General features: G+C 33.7%; 1 protein-coding gene across 1 annotated transcript in view; it reads left to right on the forward strand.

Annotated features, from left to right (window-relative positions):
• LOC111053042 overlaps positions 1-14,266 on the forward strand; it is a 37,969-nt gene that overhangs the window by 17,599 nt on the left and 6,104 nt on the right. Inside the window, exons 11-15 of the mRNA XM_039425854.1 lie at positions 890-1,131; positions 2,188-2,355; positions 3,423-3,630; positions 5,172-5,368; positions 7,762-7,927. Of these exons, the coding sequence (XP_039281788.1) occupies positions 890-1,131; positions 2,188-2,355; positions 3,423-3,630; positions 5,172-5,368; positions 7,762-7,927 (981 nt within the window). The remainder of the gene's footprint in view (positions 1-889; positions 1,132-2,187; positions 2,356-3,422; positions 3,631-5,171; positions 5,369-7,761; positions 7,928-14,266) is intronic.

A 14,266-nucleotide genomic window follows, 5' to 3' on the forward strand; every position in this document is an offset into this window, starting at 1 on the left:
TTAAATAAAGTTTGCCTTTTTGAAAGACTGACCTATAATGAGATTCAAGCTATAAATTTAGTGGAAATGATAGGACATCGTAGTTGCTACGTTCCTTTTTCCATCGCCTTCTATAGCATATAGTTGTGATTTAAATAATCCCGGTATATCTGAAATAACATTCATTGTTGATTCTTGTTAATAATGATCAACTATATTTCAAATATATCATATTCACCTAGAGAATATATCTTTCCATGATTTAATAATACATTTTCATAATTGATAATAAAATTATGGTAGTTTATTATATTACTTAATTATCTACAATCGATTCGGCAATGGCGCGGAGTCGGAAAAGGAGAGAGCTATCTGCTTTTTCTACTGACAGTCAAGGATAGCAAACCAATGTTTATCATGTGCTGATTTTATAACATGAATCTCACCATAGTTAAATTATAACCAGAACAGCGTAAGGCATGAAGCAAACTTAATTTTGCCAATTTGTAATTTAAAGTACAGAGCTATCTGCCTTGTCTAATGACAGTCAAGGATAGAGAAAAAATGTTTTTCAGGTGCTGATTTTATAACGTGATGAATCTGACCATAGTTAAATTATTATCAAATCATCTTATGGCATGAAACAATCTTAATTTTGTCAATTTGTAATTTAATGTACAGTCTCAGTTGGCACTTTCAAATTGTGAAAAGTCAACTCATCTACTTTTTTGAAGGCCAGCCATCAACGTAGCGGTTCATGTTTCATAAGTTTCAAATATTTCATTCAAACTACCGTAAATTAATTAATTAGAAAATCGAGTAATTTTTATTTTTAGTCACTTCCAAACTCTGTATTTTTAATTGATTCAAGTATTTTGGTTTTTGAGCAATAAAATTGATTTGATTACAGAAAAAGTGCAACCAACCCGCAACCAAGTGACAATGGACAGTTGCTCAGATCTGGTCACCCTCGAAATAGTCCACAAATTCTGTCCGTATTTGAAGAGTTTCCATGCACTTTTGGCCAGGAAGAATACGGCGATTACTTTGGGAAGTGTGAAGCACGTCACTCCCATATCAAGTACCGGCAGCCTTATATCTTCAGCTACCAGCGCTTCGCTTGTAGGCCTACCACCCGAAATCTCTATGCAGGTATAGTGCAGTGAGGTTCACTTCAAACTGTTATCATTCCAATGATATAATGATCATTCCAGTCATATTTATAATAATCATTTCAATGATCATTATAATGAACATAAATGCTTCAAATCAACTAACTCCGACAGATTGAAGTAAATCTAATTATATAATTAATCATTTTCTATTGTATTTGGTTATAAATTCACTTTCTAATATAGTATTAAAGTTTTATTATATACAGGTAATTTATTTATTGTTTTTGGTTCTTTTTATGGCCATCCATTCAAGTTGCGGGAAACCAAAGTTGTTTAAGCATTTATTTATTATTTGTGGTTGTTTCTGAGATCAACCATTCACGGTTACCGTAATCCTATTCTGTTGGAGGTATTCATCTTCAGTAAGTGATGAATAATGATTACACTGATCTGAGTACACTCATATTCGAAAAAATAGTTCAAGAGTTTACATTGACTACACGGTTTACCAAAGAGGTTCACTTGTACAGGTCACTCGCCCAATTATAAGTGTACTATTGTGAAATCCACGATTCAAAGTCTGGGATTACACAGGACATCAAAGTTGTCACGTTTCCTTCTCCACCACCTATTATAGTAGAAGTCACCCCGGTATATCTGATCCAATATTAATTGTTGATTCTTGTTTATTATGATAAATTCTATCTCATATATATATTTCAATCATCAAGATAATATATCTTTCCATGATTATTTAATGATAAATCTTTATAATTGAGATAAAATATTCTGGTATTTCATTACATTTCTACATAGCCGACATAGATGGAGAAGTATGGAGTTATCTGCTAATGACAGACAAAGACAGTAATCTGTGGTCAATAAAATACTGACTTTACAACGGGAATTCCACTATAGTATAATAGATGGTTCAGTGGCGAGATAAAGGTTCAAATTGCAGCGGCATAAGGGCAACGGACCGATCCATCTACATCAATTCCGACAAAACAATTTGATTGTTTCAATATTTCTGCTTTAACAACAATGAACGTTTTCTGGTGATTGATTACCGTAGTTGTTTGGAATATTTCAGCTGCAAATGGAGGACCACTTCTTCATGGGCCAATCGGAGTCGGTGAAGAGGACAGTTGAGTTTGTGGCGGAGCGCACTGCTTCGGCCTGCATCAAGGAGGTCATCGCAACTGTCATCGTCGCTCTCAAGAAGAAGGTCTCCGATTCCTTGCAGCACGCAGATAACAAGGTTTGATGCTCCAATATTCATCAATGTTTTCTCTAGATTCATTCACAAACTTTACCGGTACCCAATCTGATTGAACTCTAAATTTTCACTTCATCCAATGAAAAGGATTAAGAAGAAATCAAATCATTTTTTTTTAATTATCCATGATAAAAAATTCAAATCATACAATAGCGTTACATCTTCTGCAAACGAATAATCATGAATAAAACTTTCAGTTGAAATTAATTAATTAATCGTACTATCTAAATCTAACTGCAATATATCATAGTTACAGAAAATACAACACTATTTTATAATAAACTCAATGAAAGCTCTCCACAAAGGCAAAGCCTGTGTGTAGTGACACAGAAGAAGAAGAAGAAGAGTTTTTCACTTCATCCAATAAAATTTGTATTCCTTTTCATGTATTCTTTACTACTCTATATAATGAAAGCGAAATGGCACTCACTCACTCACTCATGAACAGAACTATAAATATACTGTACCAAATACGTTCAAATTTGGTAGGTATGATCAGTTGACCCTATAGAGGCGAACTAAGAACGGTTTTGAAAAACAATCCAAAGATACGCCCAAAATCTGCGTTTTGCAGTATTTTTCTGGGTTTTCACACTTTTTCAAAAACTAATTGAAAGAAAATGCTCAAATTTGATAAACATGTTCATGTGAGGTGTACAAAAGTAACCTGAGAGGATTAGATATGAATGTTTTGTAATTTCTCAATATCATTCCTATCACAAATTTCAAATAACTAGATTCTTATTGAGAAATAACTCAATAATTATCCAATCTGATAAAAATAGCGATTTTTGCAACATCGCGTTACAGAATTCAATTCAACCGGTGATTAAATCGAACCTGAAAGTCTGTTTTTATTTTTGACGGAAAGAAGCAAGCTGAAATAAAACATTCAGGCGTGCGAAGCGAGTTTTATTTATTCTTGTTTTATTCATAGTTTTATTTATTCCATTCTAATATTATATAAGATTTACAGCTATGACTTGAATCACAGCTATCTCCTATAGAAGGCGGTTATTATTTTAGTAATGTTGTGTTTGGCCCGACAGGTGGACCTACAACAGTTGGCGTTGGAATACAGACAGCGTGTAATGCATCAGCTGACGTCAGTGCAGGAGACTCGACTGAGCGTTGCTCTGCAGGCACTGTTGGGTCCAGACGTGACGTCACACGCGCTCACGCTGTGTAAGCAAATCACGGCAAGGCACTTCCAGGAGCGAGTTGTCAACTGGCTGCAGTCGCATATAAATATTCAAGGTCAGTCATTTTCCTTCACACATACGAGACATTCGTTTCTAATAAATTACTTGAAATGGTTATATGATGGGTTTATGATTTTTGAAAGGTTCATGTGAAGATATGGTCTCATTCATTATAATGTGTTATATACAAAATTTAAACCAACACTCAATACCTGATCTCAGTGTAAACTGAGATGGTCCATACCCTGTGTGTTCAGTATTAAGTTTTTGTCAATAAATTAATAGATAAATATTTGCTGGCAATATAAGAGACGTATTTCTTAAGTAAGTACCGTTTTTAGAGAGCGCTGCCGCAATGCTGCAATCACCGTTTATCGCATGCTCAAGTCGTGAAGCTACATCTGTTGGGAAGCTTCACGGAACCAAACGATTGAGGCCACATTATTTGTTATTTGAGGCCACAATATTTAAATGCCTCCACCTATTGAGAATCCCGCCGATTACTAGGTGTCTGTGCTCAAGCCTTCAAGTCAGTTAACATTCATTGCCAAATCAGTGAATGGAAAAACATTATGAGTGATGGAATGGTGCGAGAATGGGTTAGGACCTTTAATGGTGGCCGTTTTGCTTCACGCCTGCCCATACACAGCAAAACGAACACAAGACCTTATCACCTCCAATGGCTGGGAACAATTAGATCCCCCCCTACCATTGGCACCGAGCAGCTACATTGTTTATGCACTTGAAGCGCATAGTTTTTTGGGGCAGCGACATTCCGATGCTGACTGAGTGAAAACGACTGTGAAACAGTGGTTGTTTAATATTAGACGGCAAGATTCTTTGACGATAGCGTACAAAAGCCGTTCCCAAGATAAGATTAATGTCTCAATATTGATGGCATTTATGTAGAGAAGTAGAGAAAAGTATCGAATTGTACGTGAATAGATCATTTTTGGAAAAAATGTACTTGTTCTTTATGTCAAACGGTACTCACATTAAAAATACGCCTCGTAAGATATAGGCGACATTCGTACCTAATAATAATATCGAGTGACCTGGCTGACTCAGGTCTGGTATCAGAGTTTTCAGGTCGCAACCAATAAATTTCAGGGACTCTGACATGACCTAACAACTGCTTTTTAGGCAGCCAGGACCGACGATTTACCTAATAAAATACTTGAAATTTTTGTATGAAGGGTTTATGTTTGTTGAAAAGTAAATACGTGAAGATGTGGATGTATTTATTATGATTTCTTACATTCCGACTTTAAACCAACTGCTGATCAATCTCTGTGTAAACTGAGTTGTTGTGTTTTAATACTAAATTTGCTGTTGTTAAACGGTGTCTCGTGTCGGTAGTTTGAATGCTATGCCCATTACATGTGTTGTTTCCGAATCCATGAAGTGAACGGAACCCGATCATTAATAATTGCGACGATTCTATTCTATCTATTGCGTTCTATTCTATTATTGAGCTGAGCATTTTTTTCTCCCGATCATAATCAATTTGTGATTTGTGATAATTTTGTATATTTATTTTTTTTCTATCATATTCTTATTAATTTTTTTTACCGTTAATTATTATATAATTTGCAGAAATACTGTCGAAAGTGCTGACCAACCACGAGAAAGAGCAGAAAACTAGTAACAATGATGAAGACGATGATGCTATGGAAGATTCTTTCGAAGTAGATAAATTGGAACAGAACAAAGTTAATGAGGAGGATAATTCGAGTAGAAATTTTTCCATGTACGAAGTTACTGTTTGCTCGAGTACTCTGATTCATATTCAGGTGAATTTTATACATTATTTAATGATATTATAATATTTAGCGTTTTATAATCAGTGCTATTATATTATCTATTTAGTGTTATGTATTTAGTGCTATTAAAGTTACCGTATTGTAAGTTATTAAAAAATAATTTGAAATAGGGATCTATGTCTCGGAGGAGTCTCGCTTAAATTGTTCAAAAGCTATCTGAGTAATAGAACCCAGTCCCTAACCATAAATGATCAATCGAGTGTAACTAACTTAACTTCTTATGGTCTTCCTCAAGGTACTGTACTTTCTCCCATCCTTTTCATACTCTATGTAAATGACTTTTTAAATTTGAGACTTCTAAACTCAACTGTGATATCCTTTGCAGATGATACTGCAGCTATTTTTCACGCTAATTCATGAAATGAAGTTCTTACCATACCTGAAAATAATATGCTTTCAATTAAGAAGTGGTTAGATAAGAATACCTTAAGTTTAAATATTGAAAAAACTAATTACATAACTTTCTCTGCAAATAGAGTAGGGCAGCCTAACGAGAATCAAGATTTGAGACTCCATTCTCAGTGCAATTTAAACTTGGGTAATTGTGATTGTCCCACCATTAAAAAAGTCAATAATACTAAGTACTTGGGAATCATAATTGATGAAAACCTTAAAAATGGGATGTTCATATCAAATACATATGTAGAAAAATTCGATATTTATCTTTTAAATGTTACCAAGTTGACAGAATTCTTAATAAGAACCACCTGAAAATGATGTATCATGCTCTAGTCAAGTCAATTCTGCAGTATGGCATAGTTGTTTGGGGAGGTTGTTTCAACTGTCATATTGCTGAATTATTTGTAGCATAAAAACTGATAATTAAAACTATATTAAGCAAACCCAGGCTCTATCCAACGGATATGGTTTTTAGTGATTTTGAGGTCATGACTTTACGTCAATGATAAATAAAAACCGTAATTGAGTACTTAATAAAATATGGATCCGATTTTCCTCTCACAATAAACTCTACACTTAATTATTATAATCTAAGGGCCACTGCTAACAAATATGTAACCTATAACACTTATATTGAATGTATAAGGAGGCAGTTAATTTACTTAGGTACTAAAATAATAAACCTCATTCCAAATCACTTTCTCATAGACAATAAGATCAGCGGAAAAATTAAACTGGATATAAAATACTGGACATACAGTAATTTCTTCTTCCATTTAGATATATGACTCGAGATTTCTGCTCCAGCATTGTTTTTTCATTTTTCAGTGGACTCGCTTACCTTTATTTTGAGTACCTATTCCTCTGTTTTCTTCCTTCCCCCCATTTCTCCCTTCCCTTTTTTCCTCATTACTTCTCTTCTCTTCTTTGCCTGCCTATTACATGGGAAACCATAGTTGGCTAGGTATCTTCCTCTCTTTTCTTCTCTTCTCCAACACACCCAACCACAAAGCCCATGGTTTTTTATATTTGTAACATTTTATTGTGTTTTATTTGTTTCGTAATTCTTTGTAATTTTGTTTTGTGTGTTTTTAATAAATTGAAAATTGAAAAATGTATGAGATTGTCTCATCTATGAGATCATAATGAGATCTTATTTATCTATAAGATTGTCTTTAATTTTCTTTTTTGGTTTTCAAATGCAGAATAATGCTCATTTTTTCATCTCATTTCGAATAATTTATTATTAATATACATTTGAAATGGTCTTCAATACATTTGGGGACATGTTTTCCTCACAGGTAGAGCTGTCTAATCGTACAGATAAGATAATCGCCGTGCAATTGGTTCTCCCATTGGAAGGGTGTCTGCTTGGTGACAGCTCTGCTAACAATCAGTTAAGAACTTCAAAATCACCTTCTGGTGGTTTGAATCACACCTGAAACTGTTGCTTCATTCATCTCTCCTATTAACTACGCTGACGCACAAGCCTAGGGCTTATGAAGTTATCATTCTCAGCGAAAAATTATTATTTTATGTCAGTATTAGTTAATACAGAGAAAAATCTGTCCAGTATTGGTTCCCCATGATTCAGGGGTAGATTTCAAAATATTATTTCATGGAAAATAAAGTCTTGTAATGCAGCAGAAAGGTTAGACGAGGCTAGTAGGGCGGGATATGTAATTGTTTTTTTACATGATGTCTAGTGGGTAGAAGCCTTTCTTCTATACTGTAGGAAATCCAAATTTTCATGAAGCCCTAGATTGTAATATTACAAGAAAATTCAATTCTTGAACTGCCTCAGTTGTTTATTACAGTTGACATTTTTATTGTTTATTTCAGTTTGTATTTACGAGTATTTTATAGTTTTATTTTCTAGTTGTATTTTATTTTCTAGTTGTATTTTCTGTATTTTATAGTTTTATTTTCCAAAACTTAACTTTTTGTGTTTTTTTTTTCATTAGACTATTGTCGGTGATGCATTGGAGTCGTTCGGTAAGCAGGGAATGAAAACTGCTGATGAAACACTAGAACTTATTTCAGATGTTAAAAGGAGTTTGAAGAAATGTCCAAGTCTTGCCATAAAGAAACAGATATGCATAGCTCTGCTGGATTACATCATACTTATGAGTAAGTTTATTAATTAATAGTATCAGTGTTTATTTTCAAATCGCAGCGAATTTGGATACTGATTAGTGAACCGGGGAAATTTACGAATTTCGAAATTTTGCGAATAGATTCTTAATTCACCGAGGATGGTTATAGGCTATTTTCAATTCTTCAAGATTTCATCACGTCAAGTTTTCAGTTTGACCATTGCGGAGCACGGGTTACCCGCTAGTCTTTCAATAAGAATAAGGATAGTATTTTTATGTTGGATTACTAGTTTTCTTATAAAGGCCTTATTGAATTTTCTACCCAAAACTAGTGGACTGTATAAATGAAGGAAGATGGAGAAAATAATAATTGGAAAGTTAATTATTAGAATAGATGGATAGGAAAAATTCATATAATAAATACCGGTGCACCCTTGTGCAAGCACTTGTCTTGGCCAACAAAAGGGTAGATGGCACCTTAGGTAGCTCAAGAGAATGTAGGTAAAAGGAAAAAGGTTGTCAATACCAAAGTAGTTGAATAAGCAATTTTAATGCCCAAAAGATAATATTATTGAAAAAGGTAAAAATATAAGTCAGGTGGAATTAATTACAATAGATAATCAAAAAATGTATGAATGATATTGCAATTAAAACAATAAACAACAACAAAGTAATAGAAATATCATAAGGAGTTCCTAGAGAACAAAGGTATAAAGTGCAAAATTTTTAAGAGTGATATTAAATTTGAAACTTTAATCCACAATTTTCTAAAAAGTTGACAATAATTATTATGTCTGATATCAGACAAAGAAAACAATGAAATTTAAAAAATTGAAATAATGGAAAAATAGCAAATTATTTGATAATGACACTCAGAAGAGTTCAATAAAAAATCATTACAGGAATTTGGAAAATATGAATGTTTGAAACTAAGAAAATTAGTCAATTGAAAAGACAAATTATTGAAAATAGTATACCGTAACAATATCCAGGACTAAACAAATGTTTGTTTGTGAACCTAAAACAATCTGGAGTGAATTAACAATAATTTATGAAATGTACAAACTTGAAGTTTCATAATTGAAACACATATATTTCAAATGGAATCTAAAGAAATGTATTTCTGAAGGAAAGTAAAAATGAGAAAAAACTAGGTTATAGTAGCTAGCCCAAAAATGTAAATAAATATAAACAATATCCAGGACTAAACAAATGTTTGTTTGTGAACCTAAAACAATCTGGAGTGAATTAACAATAATTTATGAAATGTACAAACTTGAAGTTTCATAATTGAAACACATATATTTCAAATGGAATCTAAAGAAATGTATTTCTGAAGGAAAGTAAAAATGAGAAAAAACTAGGTTATAGTAGCTAGCCCAAAAATGTAAATAAATGGGATAAAAGACATGAAATTTCAAAACTGAAATTACACCTTAACTTTAAGTGCAGATCCAAAACATAGAAAGTGACAAAAAGTTGATTACTAAAAAGTGACTCAAGTTGAATACTTGAAGATGATAAAAAATAAGAACAATAAAATGAAAGTGGGGCTACAAAAATATTATAGCAACCTAAAAACTTGACATAGGTCAATCAAAAGTTAAAAAATACATTTGTTTGTGTTTAGTCATTTATTATAGACTAGATAAGATAATAAATGATATATTGAGTTGACAAAGCCGGGAAATAGAAAAATCATTCAATAGTCGATATAGACATAAATAGGTACCTGACAAGTTGTGTCTAAGATCTCAAACTGGAGGCCTAACATAGATAGTAGAGGTTGAACTAGTTAAATAAGGGAATGAACGATTCCTATTAATAAAGACTTAAATACGTGAATAAAAATGAATTTAAAACCTGACCTGAATGGTATTTCCCAGTAACTGGAACAGTGGATACAGCTCATTGCTTCTCAGAAGTGAAGTTGGCGATGGCAGACGTTCGGCGTGCGACTTGGACAGGAGACCTCGAAGAGTAGAATATTCCCATGAATATAAGTAAGCAGAAGGACCCTTCCTCACACCGCGTAAGGACAGGATTGGAAGTAGACTCCACAAGATGAAGGATGATGATGAGTAGAGATCCCCCTTATCCATCGTGAATAAGGCAGGAAATGGATTTAATACAATCCCCAAGAAGAAGAAGTTGAGAATTTTCCTTGTCGACAAGAGATCGCCATGAGATCGTTGCAACTCGAAGCAAACGCAAACTAACTGATCAGGAAACACTTTAATACTGGGAATGATGTTTTGAAAGATCAAAAAACATAAGAGAACAATTTTTATAATGTTGAAAAGTTAAATACTTGAAAGAGGGATAAACATATACATATTTCAGAAGACCCAAGCAAGGCCTAGAAGCTGAAGCCATTTTCAACAAGCCGGAGGAAGTTGGGGCTGAGCGAACGTGAAACAGGGAAGAAATATCGAAAGGTAAAACATTAAATAAACGAGGACCCTGAAAGGCTGCATGACCAGCCGCAGATGCAGTTACACATCTCGGCTCATACAGTTTCTCTCTGGCTTGACCACGAGTTGTATATCCATGTTCAGGAGTCACTGGAAAATCTAATGGTCGTTCAAATACATATTTTAATAAGTTCAATTTATATAAATCCTCAGGGCTTAGAACTTTGAATTCTTTATAGATTAGGTTAGTGGGATATCTAACTGGTCTATTCAGACATATTTTTACAATTTTCTTATATTGCAAAATAAGGGGTTGTAAGATGGAAGATCCACAACCTCCCCATCCAACAATGCCGTATTCAATTACAGAAGAGATTAGGGCAAGGAATACCATCCTCAACTGGTACAATGGAAGAATATTTCTCAATTGAACAAACTTATAAAATGTTTTCCTTAATCTATTACAAACATAAGAAATATGTGGCTCCCACCTTAGTCGAGAATCTATCATGATGCCTAGGTATTTTACAGAATCATGAACAAAGAGAGGAACACACTGGCAATAAGACTGATTACAGTCAGGTTTATGAATAATTATTTTAAGTTGGTACTCCTCAGAGGGCTTACCAGCCATTGTGAGGTAAAAGGGTAGAACCACAGTTTTATCTTTATTTATACATAATTTATTGTGGTCACACCAATTTTTTATCTTTGCTATACCACTATTTGCTTTCTTAAATGTTTCCATCCATGAATTTCCATGAAACAGAGCTACAGTGTCATCCGCAAAAGAGTAGAGAGAGCCACAGTCTAGATCAATATTTAATAAATCATTAATATAAATTAGGAATAGAATTGGGCCAAGCACTGTTCCTTGTGGAATCCCAGCTTCAACTCTCCTATCGTTGCTAATTGTATCATCAATTTTTACGGCTTGTGACCTTAAGTTTAAGTATGACCTAAAAAATTTCAAAACTATGCCTCTAAAACCGATAATTTCCATTTTATTTAGCAAGAGTTCATGGTCCACTGTGTCGAAAGCCTTTTGGAAGTCCAGAAAGATTCCCAAGCACTTTTTTCCTCTATCTAAATGATTTATAACTTCTCTACTCACTCTAAATATTGCATCAGAAGTATTAAGGCCACTCTGAAAACCCAATTGCGAACTATTTAAGATTTTATATTTATTTAAGTAGGATATTAGTCTCGACTTTACACATTTTTCTATAATTTTACTAATACTAGATAAGAGGGAAATGGACGATAATTATTCAAACTGGATTTCTCCTTTCCTTTATGTAATGGAATGACTATAGCCCGTTTCATTTCGTCAGGGAAGTAGCCCTGTTGAAAACATAGATTAATTATATGCTCAAGAGGTTTAGAAATATTATATGCATTTTCAATGAGGCAATTTGCATATACTCCATCAGGGCCAGGAGTTACCCTTCTTTTCAGACTAAAAATAGTATTAATAACTTCTTCTTCTGAGACTGGTGTAAAAAAGAATGAATTACAATTTCCTGGAATTACTCTATACCTGTATGTTTTGTCTTGATTTAAGTTCTTTAGATTCCTATTTGTAATCTCTTTACCGATTGTAGTGAAATATTTATTGAATTCATCTGCTATCTCTTTCTTTTTGTCTGACTTTATTACTCGTTTATCAATGCCTTGTATATCAGAAGATATATTTTTCTTTTGTTTAGTAGAATCCGTTGCTTCATTTATTGTTTCCCAGGTCTTCTTGATATTATGTTTGCAGTTAATAAATTTGTTTTTGAAATAAGTCTCCTTTACCACGCGCAAAATCCTCTTTAAAATAGTATTATAATTTTTTAATTTGTTGGCAAGTGCATCATTGAACGGCTGTCTTCTAGCTTTTATAGTCATTTTGTTCCTTGTCCTTATAGATCTAACTAAACTTGATGTGATCCAGGGTTTAAGTCGGGTTTGTCTACTGCTAACCCTATGACAAACTTTTTTTGATAATGTAAAATGTTTTATGATAGTATCAAAGAAAATTGTAAAGGCTTTTTTAGCACTGTTTTCTGACATAGTTTCCCCCCACGATTCGTTTTCAATTCTAATCTTAAAATTATTTAAATCAATTTTTTCTTGTATGATTTGTAGATCATCAACAGCAGTATTTTTATTTTCACATATTTGATTCTTAGTCTCACTAATAGTACCCATTATTGCTTCATGGTCAGTAATCGAACAATTAAAAATAGCTGGATTAAGCCTAAAATACCGACTTTTTAGAAAAAAATGGTCAATACATGTTTCAGATACGTCACCGATTCTAGTACCTCCATAAAGATAACTTATAAACCCATATTCATTCAATACATCCATATACCTATGCCCAGCTAGACCTAAACGATTTTCCAAGATATCAATATTCGTATCACCAATCAGGACTCGATTTGAGAAGCATTTAGTCTCCTCTAAAAACATTTCAAGGTTATCTATGAATTCAAAAACATTCGTATCTGACGGTGATCGATAAAGGGCAGTGAAGTAAAACTGGTTTTGTTGAAAATCAATAATAAAATTAATAACATTTGTTTGTTGAATATCGACATTCAATATTTCAAACTTAATACCATGCTTAATATACACAATAATTCCATCGCATTTATTATATTTTGTTGGTTTTATGTATTTATTGTAATTGGGTAGATCAAACCCGTCATCATGAGACAACCAGGTTTCAGTGAGTATTATAATATCAAAATTTACATTTAAACTAGTAAGAAGCACACATAATTCATCAAAATTCCGTCTGACACTTCTAATGTTCAAATGAAAAATTTTTAAAACAGAATTGTCCGAAAAGAAAAAATTAACATGATTAGAATCTTGTAGCTTCGAAGTTTTACAATTATTATTGTCATAAAGTTCCTCCAATAAGTCTCTTACTTGGCAGTTCTCCATAATAAATTAGAGAGAAAAAAAAACAATAACCAAATAGAAACTAATTTACAGCTTGTTGTAATCATCCTTCGATCTAATCAGCAAAGCCGGACTGGTTTCAGTCTTCCTGACAAAAATTTTTCCATCTCTAGACCATACGTAGCGGTAGTTTTTCTCTTCAGCCAACTTCTTCGTGTCTTTGAGCAGCATGGACACCGCCGGGGACAAGTGTTGGTACGCCGATATCCTACCAACCGGAAGAAAGCGAGATACAGTCTTTGTCGATATGCCAGGCTCACTTTTGTCTTCAAGTGCCTTCTTCTTGAATTCAGACAGCCATGTCACCTTATCTTCTCGACGCATAAATTTTAAAATAATAGGCTTAATGCCGTCCTTGGTACGCGAAGGAACTCTGTGTGCGGCACTAAGATCCTTGCCTGTTAGAGGACTACCTATTGCAGTAGAAATATTTTTAAAAATTTCAAATACGGATTCCTTAGGAGATTCAGGTAAACCAGTTACAATAACGTTGTCACGCCGAGTGTACATCTCAAAATCAGCGATTTGTTTTTTTAATGAGCTAATGTCTGCTTTCAAGTTTTCATTCTCACTTTTCACTATTTTGAGTTCCTCATTGCAATCTTTCAGTTCCTGTTTGAATTTATCGAACTCGTCCGACACGAATTCAATAGATGATTTCATATCTTGGAAATCACGGAGAAAAGTAGGAGATAATTGTGATTGAATAATCTGCTTGACGATAGTGGAGATAGCTTCCAAGTCGAGCTGAGATAACGCACCGCCGGTCGGCTGAGCTATCGCAGACCCCTCACCACCCTTCGCTGGTTCAATGACTGCAGCAGACCCCTCACCCCCCTTCACCGCTTCAATCACTACAGCAGGTTCAATCGTTGTCGTCTTGCAAGAAACACACTTCCATTTGGATTTTTTTTCAGTAGACATTTTTCTAAAGTTTTTTTCACTTATCGACTGACATAAATAGTGAACACTGTTCTTGCACTCACTACCACAATAAAATC

The sequence above is a fragment of the Nilaparvata lugens genome, chromosome 4, assembly GCF_014356525.2.
Source record: "Nilaparvata lugens isolate BPH chromosome 4, ASM1435652v1, whole genome shotgun sequence".
Taxonomy (NCBI): Eukaryota; Metazoa; Arthropoda; class Insecta; order Hemiptera; family Delphacidae; genus Nilaparvata; species Nilaparvata lugens.